Source organism: Lissotriton helveticus, chromosome 10 (genome assembly GCF_964261635.1).
Source record: "Lissotriton helveticus chromosome 10, aLisHel1.1, whole genome shotgun sequence".
NCBI lineage: Eukaryota > Metazoa > Chordata > Amphibia > Caudata > Salamandridae > Lissotriton > Lissotriton helveticus.
Genome location: NC_136071.1, coordinates 843,552,045 through 843,567,754, shown reverse-complemented (window position 1 = coordinate 843,567,754; position 15,710 = coordinate 843,552,045). Strand labels below are relative to the sequence as shown.

The following is a 15,710-nucleotide window of genomic DNA, read 5'->3' as shown; positions in this document are numbered from 1 at the left end:
GAATAACCATTAATTGGTCCAAATTCATTGTATTTCTGCTCACCATGGAAACACAACCCTTCGGTTCTGGATACCCTCTTCTACAGTTTCAATGGCACCAGTCAGCTACCTTTCCATCTGACTCAGCAATGACCTTGACAAACATTGTAAAGTCAACTACGGCAGACTAATGACTTTGCTGGAGGACCGTGTGCCATTCTGGACGAGGCTACCACTATGCATCATAGGGACAATAGCCATTGCCAAAATGGTGACACTCTCACAGTTTCTGTACTTGTTTATCAATATTCCAATCCCTCTAATGACCCACTTCCTAAAGTGCCTTCTATCCAACCTGCTCACCCTGATGTGGGCTGGAAAACAGCCCTGTGTATCCTGGGAACAATAACTATTCCCTTTGAACGGGGTGGAATATGCAGCCCTGACATGAAACTGTATTACTACTGTGCACTTCTGGCTGAACCCCACACTTTTTTAGCCTCACACTGCCCCTGAACATGATACCCCAAGCCCACTGAGCGCTGCTCTATCCCTGCCCACCAAGTGACCTCACATTGGATTCAAAACTGTGGCTTACAGGACCTAGGCATCGGAAAGGCTGAGATTTTGGGCAGTGCTAGACTGCTCATACGCCAAAACATACCATTGGTGAGTCACACTTTGATACATGCTGTTAGCGACACAGGCATCAGACAACACCTATACGACTAGAACTCCATACCACTGAAGACCTCTGCCTGGAGGGTCATTTTATAACTTCACAACTCATTCTTGATGACCCTGACCACACATCGCTAGACGTGCTCACCTACCATCAAATGTGCACCGTCTCCAAACCATGCACAATACCTTTGCTGATGCTCCCCTGACATTTCACACATTGGAGGTGCTGTTTGCAAACTTGTCTCAACATAAACTTATCAATCGACTCTACTCCATGATGCAAGCCAAAACCCTGATTTGTGTCCCGAACACTCAATTTGCATGGACTGCTGACGATTTACCCCCACACAGTGATCAAAAATGGTACTACTGTTGTCCAGGGCCCTCTCCCCAAACCTTAGACTCAGGCTAATATACAATAAGTACTTCCGTAGGATATACCCAACACCAGTCCACCTGCATAGGATGAGACTAGCCAATGATGCACGCTGCTTGTGTTGCACTACTGAAACAGACACCTTCTTGTATTTAGCTTGGGAATGCCCTGCAATTGGCCATTACTGGAAACGTATATCGACACCATTGCACTGATTACAGAACATGTTTCTCAGCAAACACGCCTGGTAGCCTTACTAGGATATGTGAAGGATATCTCCTCGAGGATCCGAAAGCTGTACATCATCTTGCTCCTACTGGACAAGTGTAGGTTAGGCATCCACTGGGACAGACTTGCTGCCCCCTGCTTAAACATTGGCTAAGGGATGCGGCATACTGTCAAGAGCAACTTGAGTCCTACTAGGAATTGATGTTTGGGCTCTCACGGTCAAAGAATATATGGGCCCGCTGGTTACTTATCTATCCACACAGCAGGATACTGACTCGCGCTGTTGTGTAGTTTCTATAAATCTATATAGGATCTGCATGTTTAGATAATATAAACTGTGGGATTGGTGTCCAGACTGATTCCAGACACCCCTACCGGATATGTCCGCCTGTATACCAGCTAGCTAACAGTGCTACTGTAAGCTCCTCTTACCAAGGAGAGAATAGTTCCAGGCAACTATTGAACATGACAACCATGTCTCATTAGGGATCGTGGAAACAGTACAGTACTTTTTGCTCAGTGACTCGTGCTCACTTTGTCTCAGAGAGATACAAAGAATGAACGGTAGGGACTTTTCCAATAAGCATTTAGTGAACCAGCGTCATTCTTGTGTAAAATAGGTGTGCTCAAACAACCATAAGACAGAAACAGATATAAAAAATTATAAGCACCAACAGAGTAAATGGATGGTAGATTTCTATCATAGTGCTAAAACAATGAGTATATGCAAGCATATAAATACATGACAGTAATAATGTGTACTCCTAAAATGCAACCCTAACTAGATGTACCTAAGTGTACCTAGCATGTATATAGGTGTATAGCCAAGAATTCCTCTAGGAAAGAGCCAACCCCATTCCCTGTCTTGGTCTCGTGATAGACACCCCGCGAGGCATGTCAGACCACTGCATGCTGGAGTGTCTGTGTGCAGGAACCTCAGCGTCTTGCGTCAGAGTGTCAGCATGGAAGTCTTTCTCCTCTGTCTACCCAGGCAAAAATGTGATGAACGTATACCCAAAAGTGCCCCCAGGGGATTCTTCTTTGCTGTGTCATGTCGACCGAGGATGACAGAAGGGATGATCCTTATACATAGATATTATGCAGAAGATGGTAATCCTGCTGCGATTCTGAGAATCCTCATGCATAATTAATGAGGATAGTTTTCGGGGGAAAACCACATGACATTTATGCAGCGCTTAACTAGGTAAAAGGTCAATCCCAAAACCCGTTATGTAATGTAATTGTACGCTAAATGTAGGTGAATGGTCAGGTGACTACTCAAGCCTATATATTGGGGTACCCTATGAAACATAACAGCGCAAAGGAATGCAGAGTACCGAGGCACCTGCTGAGAATCCTCAGCAGTACCAGCTATGTCTACTGTGTGCCCTACCCCTGGATAAACAGGGCAGAGGTCGGCCCCAAAAATGTGGCACCTTTGTAATGTGCACACTGTCCCTCACCTTCTTGTGTGGCATCAGAATACATATGATCCAACTGCTACAGGGACACACAGCAGATAATGTGACTATACTCACTCAACAGGAGATAATGTATATGATGAGACCTATGCATATTGTGCAACTTTGTTCCTTCCTTTGTTATACAGTATTATGTGCATTTTTATAACCAATGCAAATTTCTAATTAAACAAAATCTTCATCTACAATGGGGCAGCTCCCTGCTGCTCCCTTACTACCCTCTTTCTAGGGCCGCCTCTTGTTGTGTGTTTAGGGCATATATGTTTATTAATATATACAAAGTATTCTAAAACTCTGCCACAACAACTATGAATTTGCCCTCTGGATTGGGGTTCATTTTGGTGGTGTCTTCTTGTCTGAAACCTTGTGGGCTCTTTCTATCCCACTTGAAAGAGTGGTTCTTCCTAATCATTTTGTTGCCTTCTTTTCCCTCCTTCTGGTTTCTTTTTTCAAGTATTGTTCTTTCAGGGACTATTTTCAATATCCTCACATTTTAGCCGCAGTCATTTAGCTTGTGACTCAAAATGGTAGACAAAGGGGGGTAACTAATTGGTCTGACTCAGTTGCATTGCATAGCTAGCTCTCAGCCATCTCCAATCTCTTTTCCATAGGTTGAGGTTTAATTTTGATCTTGGCTCCTGCTCTGTCAATGTGAGCACTTAATTTTGTGATGTCATCTGTTATTGATTTCTGCAGGTCAGGCTTGATTTCAGTCATATTTACCATGAGTTTATCTTTGATGAGAGTGGTTGTCAATTTTGCCGCAATTCTGGGTGTTGCCCTGGAGGATGTTTGTGTGCATCTAAAAACATATATATTTTAGACTGGCAAATTAAACCCAGTGGAAGTGGGAAAAGAGTGGAGTATTCCCCTTTTTAATATCAACCACTGGTCCACCCAGTGCTCTAGCTGATGTCTCTCTCCCAATCTGTGCACCTCTTAATTGCTTGCACTAGACCTCTTTCGTCTCATGCAGTCCACTAATGTGGATATTTGTGTCACTAGTCAATTGCCATTGCATGCCTTATCCATTTGGGAGTGCTCTCTTGTTCTGGTTCCTCTTGTTTCCTATTCAAACCCATTTCAGTTATTCATTTCACTCTTGTTGAGAGGGGCCTCACAAAGAAGCTGTCCTATGTAAACAGATTTGCCCAGCCTGCTCGTGTTCTTTTTACTCTTCTTTCACCTTCCTCTAGCTGTTCCTATGGAGTCACCAGCTCCATCTTGGACTCCCCACTAGGAGATCTCTGCATTTGTCTGTTTTCTTCAGCCCCCACTGTACCTGTTTAAGGAGGGTGGAGCTCTGCTGGCTACCACAATGACAAATAGTCTGGCGCTCAGTTCTATCCACATGGACAGCGGGTCGCTATGGCCTCTGGCATAATGAAGAGTGCTGCTGCTGTCGCTCTTCTGGAACCCGGTCATATAGAGGCTTCAGGAGCATTCAAATCCTGTGGGACGCTTCCTGCATTGCATCCATCCTGGGCAGTGGTAATTTTCCATTGCCTTCTCTTTTAATGGAGTGTGCTACATTTGCCTGAACCCTCTTTCAGCATGTGGCACTGGATGCAGCGTGATTCACTCCCTCATTCCCCTTGCAGGAAGACACGGAGCCATTTAGGATTGACCTTGCATTGTAACTAGCTTAGGCGAAAGTCACTGTAAAATTATTTTATGCTCATGTACCTTGAAAACATTTGATTTTCTATCAATGATCCTACATTTACAAGGTAACTGATTCTCCTGTAGACATTTACCATTTTGTTTGCATTATTATGTAGCCCTCAACCATGCATTTCATCCTTGAAAATTGACATAATTGTCACCATTGGCTCGTACATTAACCCAAATACAATGGAATATTATTAAAATATATATAATTAATCATAGGATTTACTAAAAACTGCTAAGGGGTCTTATGCATCCAAACTGTGGGTTTTGCAACCCCAGGCTTAAGGTATTGACAGACAGTAAGAAAATGCACCTCATAGGGTGGTATTATTGTCAAGCATGTAAACCTTTTTCACCACATGGTGTCATTCCCATAAGGAAGGACCAAGTGGACTCTCCAGCGACAATAGATCTGGACCAAAATTATACCTGAGTCAGTTCGCGATGCAGGGGCATATTCACACTCGATCTTCATGGAAATGGGTGATGAAGGGACCAGGAGATAGGTAATAACCAATTGACTTTGCTGGTAATGTTCATTCTACACAAAATTACATAGTGGTTTACTTAAGTTCAGTGAAATTGAATCAAGAGAAAAATTACCAGCTTATGTACATCTCACCATGGTTTAAGGCATATGAGCCAGAATATTCTTCATATGGGAATGTACTTCAACCACTCCAAGAGCCCACTTTAGACTTAACTCAGACAGCAGTAATGCCTATTCAAAATGTTGTAACTTGTGCAAAGAAAAATACTCACCAACATATTCTTGCAATCTACTCCATCATTGTGTATCCCATGAAATGTTCTGGCCAACCATTACCCTAGTACCTTTTTAAACAGGATTACAATCTTTAAAGTCTCACAGTGCTGTTAACAAATCTTGTAGCATGTTATTCATCTGTTCTAAAAAAAAAAGTAGTATAAATCCACTCTTGGGACATAAATAAACCCAAAAGGCAAACCTTCTACCACAGAACTCACAAAAAGTCAAAATGTTTTGAAAATAAGATGTAAAATATATAAAATTAAAATATTCCTGTATCACTAAATACGAGATGCTTTGAATGCTAAAGCCCACCTATCAATAAATATGACTATATTAACAGTTGAACCCCAAATGCTTTGCTATCCTGAATGGATAATATCAAACAAGTCCTAGAAATGAAATGCAGAGTCTTTGGTTTTGTATTTGTTTACATTTTGGCTAAGAGAGCTTGCAACAGTATTTACTCTTGGAATGTGAAAGAGCATTAGCTTCCATCAGATTTTTCATTTAAATTTGGAGCTAAATGTTTCCAGTCATACTTCATTTGGAAAGTGTAGAAATGCAGCTAGAAATTGAGCATCGTAATTTGAATTTTATCCATTTGAGCTAGGCACCCTGCTTCCTCAACATCACGGACTAATTTGTCTCTGAATATTTTGAAGAATATTACTGGTTGCGTGGGTACAACCAGAAATAAAATTTTGACAAAATGCACTTCTTAATATAGTTTTGGCACTTTCTTTGGGGTAAATAACTGGTCTTTGCTAATCCTGAGAGATGACTGAATATGAAACATTATACTCTGGCCATTTAGTTGGCAATTGAATTCAGGTCATATATTACTAACAAATAAAAATGTATAAACTATAATATAGTTAGGATGCACTGTTCACTTTCTATGGTATAACTTCTGCCTTGTTATGATCACCCCATAGCAAATAGGACAAAAAATAAATTATTAAAGCAATTGAAATATGTATGCGAGGGAGTGTGTAGTAAATTGTCATTTTTGGGTTATATTTTATTTGATGAACCAGTATGGTAATTAGTAGGTGAATATAAGTGTTGAAGAATGAAAAGACTTACTACATTGTGTCAATGTCAGAGCATATTCACCCACTGCTTGTACATTGTTGTGTTTTCTTCTTTCTGTCAACCAGCACATTTGAATGCAATTTTTCATTTTATTTGTAACTACGTTTGCTAACAGAGTTTGGTAACATGCATTAATTTAAAATTTATGTTGTGTTTATATAGTTTTTCATTTTCTAAAACTACATCTCGGTGAACAAGTGTATGTGGACTATTGTAGTGGATGAAGTGCATTCACAGAGCTGGTCTTATGTATTTTGACTGCATGCACAAGACATATCTATTGATTATATAATTTAACTCAGGCTATTGATTTCATTTAGTCACTGAATTTATATTTACATTTAGCATTTGTAAACTTGTGTAGTGAAAATCATCCAGCCGTTTACCCCTGTTTCTTTTGTCTTTTGATCTTGAATTGGAGTGTTCTAGTTAATGATCATGAGTGGTATTATCCCAGGTGATGTGATGAGATATAAGATTGTATGGTCTCAGTCAAACATGCTTCAGTAATGTAATGATATATTTTCCTCTTGTTTTTATGTTTCTTTGATAAGAGAAGTCAATGAAGAGGTACTCTTTTGTGAATTCATTCGAATTAATAAGAATTTGTATGGCTAATGATGAATCTTGTATTTGTTTAAAAGGCTGAGCTTCATATCTTCATAAAAGCAACATGGAATGCTTATAATAAATCTTTGCATGCCTCCATAGACAAATTGACATCTGCTTCATAAAACATCTCTCTATGTGGTAATCAAAACTTAAACACAAGATATGTGTGGCAGACTTAGAGAAACACAAGACCTGCTCTGACAATGCACTCACTCACTTATCCATTTCAATTCAGCTACAAGAAAATTGACAGACGGTTTCAGCACTGAGTAACTTCAAAAGGTAAACACAGTGCATAAAACATGGTAGCCTGCAATCCCTGTATAAAAGATTGCCTCTAATTTCCTTATTACAGATGAGTTTTGATTTCTCTAGTTGCCTGTAATAAAACAATGATGTTGATGCTTAACTTTAATAAGTTATTACAGTTGAGTTATGATGTCACAATGCCTGCTGTTAGAGCCCGCAGCCAGATTGCAGGCAGGTCATGCAGCATAATTAAAGCCGCAGTTTAAACAGCAGAACAAAATCTAGTTTTCTCTTTCTCTGCTCTATTTTTCTAGATAAACACTGATCAGAAGAAATAAGATATTTATGTATATCTGTATTTTGTTGTACCATTGGGTAGAAATAACAAAGATACACGCTACCTTCATGTTTCTCCACATTCTGAGCTATGGCATTGTTTTTACTGTGACTTATATTAAACTGATTTCAACATTGTTAACCTGCTCTGTGGTGTGTTTAATTTCGCAGTACAAATTTCACTTTTATTCATGTCTGCAAACATTCTGTCTTTCAAATTAAATAACACATCATCAATGGTTAGGCAGTTTGTGGAAAGATAATGGTGTAGTCATGTATTATGAGGAATAAGTCCCCCTTGACACACATTATAAGGACATGTTGGTCACCATGGAGCGCCATGACCTTGTGTAGGAGCTCATTCTCTATCTGGTCCAGAACTCTATGCTGCCTGTAGAGCAAGTTTTTTTATACCATATATAATAGTGAATTTAAAGGTAGACAAGTGAAAGTAAATGTAATAATCCAATGTTTATAGCGCATCATCAATTTTCTTCCATAGTTTTTGCATGTTTTCCCTCAGTCCTCATGTCATAATTGCATGATAAAAACTGTAAACACATGAAACTATGTTATTAATTAACATCTGAGTTGTTGCACTTGAGAACACAATTCGGCATATAAAAAAACAGCACATCAAAACAATGAGAATATTGATGTGCTTCACAAAATAAACTAACCACCCAATTTACGTTAGTTTAATCTATTAATTATCTGAGGGCATATTAGTACAATCTATTAATTATCTGAGGAAGGTATCTAAAGTTACGTGTCAAAGCAAATGCATATGTTGTTGTATAATTTTAGGAAACCCATATAGACATGAAGTTATCAAGATTCCTTCTGATTCTCAACGGAAGAGCGTACATTGGCCCGGACAGGAAGGATACTTTCATGTGAGTATTTCCTTTCCAAGAAAATTGTATTTAAATTAAAGAGACATTCAATATTACTTCATCTATTTGAAGATGACCTAAGAATAATCTGTCAAATCCAGGTTGTTTAATAGGACAAGGTCACTACTCTAACTAGTAACCTTTCCTCTGACCACTTTGAATGAAAACAGTAAGATTGGAAGAAGCAAAGTGACTGGTTTTGATGGTAACATGCAAGTCATTTATCTGAGGGAACAGCCCCTGACCAAGTTTAGGAAATATGCAAATCAGGAAAATAATGCGATTGAGCAGCCTTCAAATGTGTATAGGCAGAAGATTATACAGTGTTGGGTGCATGTAAGTGTGTAGGAGTAGGTAAAGGAAGTTCTTTTGCTGTCCTGGAGCCCGACACAAGCAGAAAAAAGTCATGCAAATGCAAACCACTGGCAACCTAGAACAAGGCATGCACAAAAAAGCAATGGGTTGGCATGGCCATGCCATATCAGGCGGATCTCACTCATTTTAAGCAATTTTAACACTTCCATCTCTCTTCAGCAAAATCTAGAGAACCTCCAGCAACACAGATTTTTACTTCTTATGTCATATCCACTGTCCCATATACTCCTTCTGTTCAACTGGTAAAAAATATATTTTACTGTAAAATACCTGTTTTGCAAGATTCTGTTTGTACAATTCTCTTACTTCGTGAACTAGTGTATTTCAGTATATGAAAGGTTTTACGTTTTTTGTAAAACAAATTCTAACATACTTTAAAGTTCAATTTTATGTTTCAGCATTTCTGCTTAAAATATGTATTGTTGTATAACATAGCAAGACATTGTTCATCACAATACTCATTTTTTTCTTGAGGCGTGGCTGCAGTAATACAAACGATGGACGCTATTCATGATGGGAAAGTTACAGATGTAGATTGATTCAAGTTTAATTTTACTGTTACACTTTGAGGAATCATTACCAGTTTCAGCTATTCACTATTTCAGAGTATAGAGTTACTTATAGTGTAACTTACATCCCTTCACTTCTCAAACCAGGCATTGGAGCCAAATTTACAAGTGTAAATTTATTGCTAATAGTTTTTCACAAATTACGATTTATTTTAGCATTATTACCTGTAGGGTTTTATATTAAGTCTATGTCTTTATTGTTTTCTGTGGAAGGGTGTTGCAGATCCAATGTCTGGCCATGTATCATGCTAGACTTAATCCAGGTCTTCACTGGGGTAAATGTATAACTGTTTTGGGACTTTTTGGGCTGTAGTAGTTTTGAATAAATAGCAATAGTAAATTAATAGCAATCGGCTTACTCTTATGTGGGTCGGTGTCTGTACCTCCCGTAACCGTTCCGTAGTCCTCCTTAAACCCCCTCCCATTTAGCAATAAGTACTCCATAAGTTCAAGCCACTCTTCCGTCCCTACACATTTACTACAAAAAGGTAGGCTTACATATGTGGAGATCCCTGCAATAATAGCAGAGATCTCCACAAAGAAAAGATGGGAGGGGGAGAGAGAGTTCTCCACATGTAGGTTTGTGAATAGCTATATGAAGTACTTGAGGATTACTACTTTAGAACTACTAAATGTAGTCCAAAATGCAGTTTGTGAATAGGCCATTTTAGAATAAAAACACAAATCCATCAAAATGTAAGACCTGCATTTGACATTACCATGGGCAGTGACAGTCTCAGACATGCAACTGTATGTTTTTAATTAAAAAAAGTCTTAGATACAATCAGTTGCTATTTGTTCAACACATTAGGCAAAGTGCCCTGGTGAGAAATAAGTGAAAAATACAGTGATCAGTAATTCTACTTTGCCATTCTCTTAAAACATAACATCCTTTGCCCTAAAGTTTCTTATTTTTAAAACTTATGAAGTGGAGGATTGGGAACATACTTCTGGCTGGCACACTATTTTCCTTGCTATAACTGTAAATTTGCCAGTGAAATTAACTTTTAAGCACCAGAATCTAAACAGAAATGCACCCTATGCCTATAAATTATGTCTTTTCAGATTGTATGTCCTGATTTAAATTTTTCCTACCTATACCCTTACTTTTACTTTGGAACCTGACCATTACCAAACTCACTATTACTTTGAACTGGATGTGAAATTGACTTCTGTTGTTGTCAATTATGAGTGCTAGAGCTGGTCCATGCAATCGTAGCTAAGTAATGTCTAGCCAGCACAACTAGATGCAGTCAACCTCAGAATTCCAGCAACCTTTCTTTGTTTCTCTCTGCATTTCATCATGAAACTTTGTTAGAACATCCATTGAGTTGTAAAAGTGCTTTCTAAAAAAACTGAAATTATGGTGAGATCTAGTTAAGACTCTTCTAATGTACTGAATTGACTAGAGCTCGTCCCTTTGTTTTGCAAGAGACACTCCCCCCCCCCACACACACACACGCACACTCACTATAGAGAGTTCTTAACTCTGAATCCAAACTCATGTTAGGATGTTTGACCACATTTATCTATACGATTTCTATTTACTATATTTATCAGCATTTGTAAACAAACATATCTGTCCCCAACATTAATCCATTTATGCCTCCAACTTTCAGCATTCAAATGACATCAGTTAGTTACTGGCAGTGCTTGTGTGAACGAGATATTACTTGATAGCTGTAATCCTCTCCAGGAGAAACCATCTTCAATCGTTGGAATCACCCACTGAAAGCCATTTGTTCCATGCCACCAGTACCTCCATTCCCAAATTGTCAGAAACTCCACGTGCTCTCGCTAGGAAAGATTTACTGAAGTTGGGGCTCAGAATGTCGGAAAACAACTTTTGCTGCTTTCCATTTACATTTAAAGCAAATTTGTGATGACAAGTAGTGTGCCCCCATAAAAATTAACAGATGTACATTCCTATCAGTTAAAAATCTGTGGGTATTCAATTAATTTTACAGGACCACGTCTTTTGACCCCTAGAACACACCTATTCATGCCCCGAACCTCGCAATATGGAATTTAGTATCTTAATTGGATTACTGAACACTAGAGCTCGATTTACATGTGCCAGAAATAGAACTGGGTTATCTACTTAAATAGAAATAGGAATGGGTACTTTGGCCTAAAGAGAGATTAGGCTCCAGACTGACGTCACTTTAGATTGAAGACATCTTTCTTCCTTACTTGTCCTGACACTGTCCCTTTATTTGTTGTTTCCCCAATTTTCAGTTTGAACATTTTTGAAGGTTCTTATCATGGTATGCACTGAGGTGTGTTCGTAATAGTGAGCTAATATCAAGCAATGTAAATGTTTTCTTTCATCAAGAGTCATGCCCAAACACGAGAAAACATATTACATGCGTACAAACACAATTTCATACTTCATCATTTCTTATTTGTGTATTTTTGTTGCAGATTCCCAAATTTGACCAAGAAAATCAGCAAGTTTATTATCCTAAACCACCAAAAACAATGCTTCCAAATGCAACACTAAGACCATGGGAAGAAACACTGTCTCGGAGATCAGCAAATGTCCTTAGAAACTTGGAGAAAGCACAGTGGCTGACAACGTACAACCAGAGTTTTACAGGTATTATGTCAACTTGAAATGTTTCCTCTTTTTAATGACCCTCTCGCAACATGTTGCTTTACTTTTTTGTTGTTGTTGCAGAAATTGAGATTGTTATTGCACATTTATCAATTTTCACACCAGGTTTAATAGACTTCAATGAGGCTGCTAAACTATAATAGAGTTATAGAACATTTATACAGAGCACAGTCACAACATACATTGCCTAGTCTCTGCAAGTAATATAGCAATATTGTGTATAAATATGTGTCTTTCCGATAAGATTTAAAATGTTCTGTCTGATCCCGCCCTCATTTAAAATATTTATGTCATGCTTTCTATGATGTAAAAGATGACCCCAGTGCACTTGAGAATTCAAAATTTGAAATTCACACTATGAAAGTAAAGCCAACCAGCAGGCAGCCAGTGGCAAATATGTTTCATGCCTTTTAATCTAAGTCACTTTCGAAGCCTGTTTTTCACAAATGTTGCCTGTTGGGGAGAGACAAAAATAACAGAAATAATTTTGCACAGTTGTTATTGCTGGTACTTAACTGTACTTTTAAAATTGTGTGGGCTTCATTCACAAAGGCAATCTGAGACAAAAGTCTAACTTTACGACTTTTTCCCCCCTTTCTCACCTCCCCTCCCCCCACTACTTTTCTCTCTCCTTTCTCTCCTCTCCTAATGTATTGCTTATTTTTTGATGTAATGTGTAATTGTTGTTCTTGTTCTTTTACATTGTTGAAACTGATGTAAAGCGCTCTGATACCTTCGGGTCTAGCCAGCGTTATATAAAACTCTTAAAATAAATAAATAAACACACTGCTGGTTCTTAAAATTACCGCTTAAGTTCCCACCAGCATCAGCCCAAAGTGAATCAGGAGGCAATGCATCAGGCCACCCGGCCGCCACAGTCTGCCAGACCTGTATATCACGATTCATCACACTCTTGTTCCAGGGCAATCACAGTAAGCTGGTAGCTCGCAGCTGCTATAAGGCCATCGCACATTCCAACATGTCTTTAGGAGGATGAAACGTGAAACCTTTAAATATATTACCTACACATATCGATTCAATCAACGTAATAAGCTAAGAGGCACGTGCGCAAACACTGCAGTCACAGAGACACTTAAAGACACACACACAGATGAAAACACAGCCCAGTAAGCGTACCTATGGGTATCAGAGTAGTAGAAAATCACACAATATTACACAGGCAGGTACACATGGGAATATGAACATAAACTATCAATCCACAAACGTGGCATGCACAGGGTATATTACGCCTGAGAGATGCAAACTTATGCACACGCGCAAATAAACTTTCTCACATGAAAAACCCATATGTGGTATATAGATAAAAATGCAAAAATGCACAGGTAAACTGTGATGTACACAATCACACAAATTCTCACAGTAACAGAGACATAAAAATATAAACAAACACAAAATTGCAGGCGCATACAAACAAACGGGCACACGCATAAATGTCATAATTCCCACAACTGCATACACAGGTAACTTACACAAACACTTTTATATAGTCACACACTCACACAGGGATGGAAACATAAATGCACAAAACACACACTTACAAATAGATACGTATTTAAACACTGACATTTACTTGTACACGCATTTGGCCTAAAAAAGCCAGGCAAGTTGCTTTCCCTGAAAGCTGCACATACTTCAGAGCCGTCCTACTCCCACCACAACTCCTGAGGAATGCTGTTCTGCCACATTGCCAGAGTCCTAGTTCCTGCCCTGGATTAGCTGACCAGCGGAAGTACATACTGCAGCAGGCGCGTGTTAATAATGATCTTTTTACTGTAAGCTGCTGCGCGATGAGCTGCCTGCCGCTGCTGCGCTGACAGTTAGTAGACAGATGCATTGCTTTGAGTTGTTTGGGATTTGAAAACAGAAAAAGAAGGCAGCGTGAACGGAGAACCAGGGTTCAAATCCCAACGTTCACAGTTGACCACATTGTTTTATCCTGGGCAATTAACCTACCTTCTCCACCTTTCAACATCTGCTGAAAATTACTGGGAAAGTCTAGGAATAGTTAAGTCTACAGTGTGCCCCCCACAGAAAAACTCGTTCATTCTTTGTGGATGAGAAATAAGAAAGCCCAATACATAATTCAAATTAAAACCTGAGGTGGGTAAAGACTGATTATCAGACACAGAGGGCTTAGAAACCTCATATTCATTAATCAACAGTCCAGCACAGTGCATACTGTTTGGGTATTTTCCAGGTACAAACTGATGCCAATAAACGAAGGGATGGATAATCAGTCAATTGTCAGATATTTCCATTTGTTTGACACAGGATGTAACTACCAAACCATTTGCGTAACTAAGAATAATTTAGCCGCTCCACAGGTTGCATGTAGTGTTTACAAAAGTCGTGAATTTTCACTTGCTACTTGATTTAATCATGATGTAATTTTATGGTAGAGCAAACATCTCACTGGAGTGGTGTGGAGTCGGCATTTGAAGGGGGGAGGGAGCAAACCTTGATGTATTTGGAGAACATGAATTTGACATGGGCTTAAATTATCTATATCCAAATTGGGAATGTGGAGGGAACACCCTCTAAATTTATGGGGCTAGTGGGGAGTTTCTATTTGGTTCCAAGAAAAGTTACACACTTTGTTCACTTGCCTTTAGTGTTCTAGTTATGTACTTGTTTTATAATGTATTTGTAATTCACTAACCTATTGCTAAGTAAACTTTGCACTTTGAGTAGGAGAGAGATGGAATTCACAGTATAAACATTCGGATTAAAGACGGACGTGGGCAGCTGTTAGTGGTGCATATTTGAGATAGATATTGGTGGGAGCTACATTGTGAGCCAAGGGACCGCAAGGAGCGCTATGATAAAAAGGGTGATGGTTGGTCCTGAATAGTGTCTGCTCCTGGTCATAGGTTTCATTGAATAACTTTTTCTTCGGTACTTTGTTGAGGATGAAAGTTTGACGGTGACTTGAATGTTGTGGTGGAAGGAATTCCAAAAAGCATCCCCTGAGCTCTCACTGTTTTCCGTATGCTGCTTTCATCTGCATGTGGGACTTTTGGAAGACTTGTGCTGCTTGACCTCAGGTTGTTTCCTGGTTTACATTTGGGGTCAAGTTACCGAGATAGAAAGGACCATATACTTGAAAGGATTTGTATACATAACCTTTGAATGTAATTCTTAGTTTAATGGAAAGCCAGTGCAGTTCCTTCAAGGCAGGAGGTATTAGACTATAATGATTAAATGATGCTCCTTTGAGACTTGTGTGGATGTCATTGTAGCTCATTGACATCATGCATTCATTAAGCAGCGCTTCCTTTTTGGCTGGCTGTGCATCAAGCAGTTTAGAGTCATATTTCTTTAAATTGCAGTTGATTCGTGTCACAGATGTGTCTTACACCTGTCTTTACTTACTGTCTTAAATTCTTTGTTCTAAATTGACGTGAGGCCCATTGCCAGTCTGATAAGTGGCATCAATAAATGAGTTAACAGAGATGTTATGTTATGTTATGTTATGTTATATGGATTTGTATAGCGCGCGGCTGCCCCAGCCAAGGGTTTATAAAGCAAGTTAATATTAAAATAATAATCGAGCTGTTAATTACATATGAGATCAGAACAAAACATTGCTGAATGATTTCTGAGAAACCCTTAGTGGGTGTCTGCTGCACTTCAGATGAAGCTGGGCCAGACTTACAGCTACGTAACAAGAGTGGGAGCGAAAAGAGAAGGGTGGGGGGCACTTAAAGACAGAAAGAGGGGAAAGGAGAGAGCGGAATAGAAGGAGGAGA

At 39.0% G+C, this 15,710-nt stretch overlaps 1 protein-coding gene across 1 annotated transcript in view; it reads left to right on the top strand.

The window, feature by feature from the left end:
* SPMIP4 (sperm microtubule inner protein 4) overlaps window positions 1-15,710 on the top strand; it is a 182,016-nt gene that overhangs the window by 114,990 nt on the left and 51,316 nt on the right. The window contains exons 6-7 of the mRNA XM_078664378.1: window positions 8,291-8,379; window positions 11,748-11,922. Of these exons, the coding sequence (XP_078520504.1) occupies window positions 8,291-8,379; window positions 11,748-11,922 (264 nt within the window). The remainder of the gene's footprint in view (window positions 1-8,290; window positions 8,380-11,747; window positions 11,923-15,710) is intronic.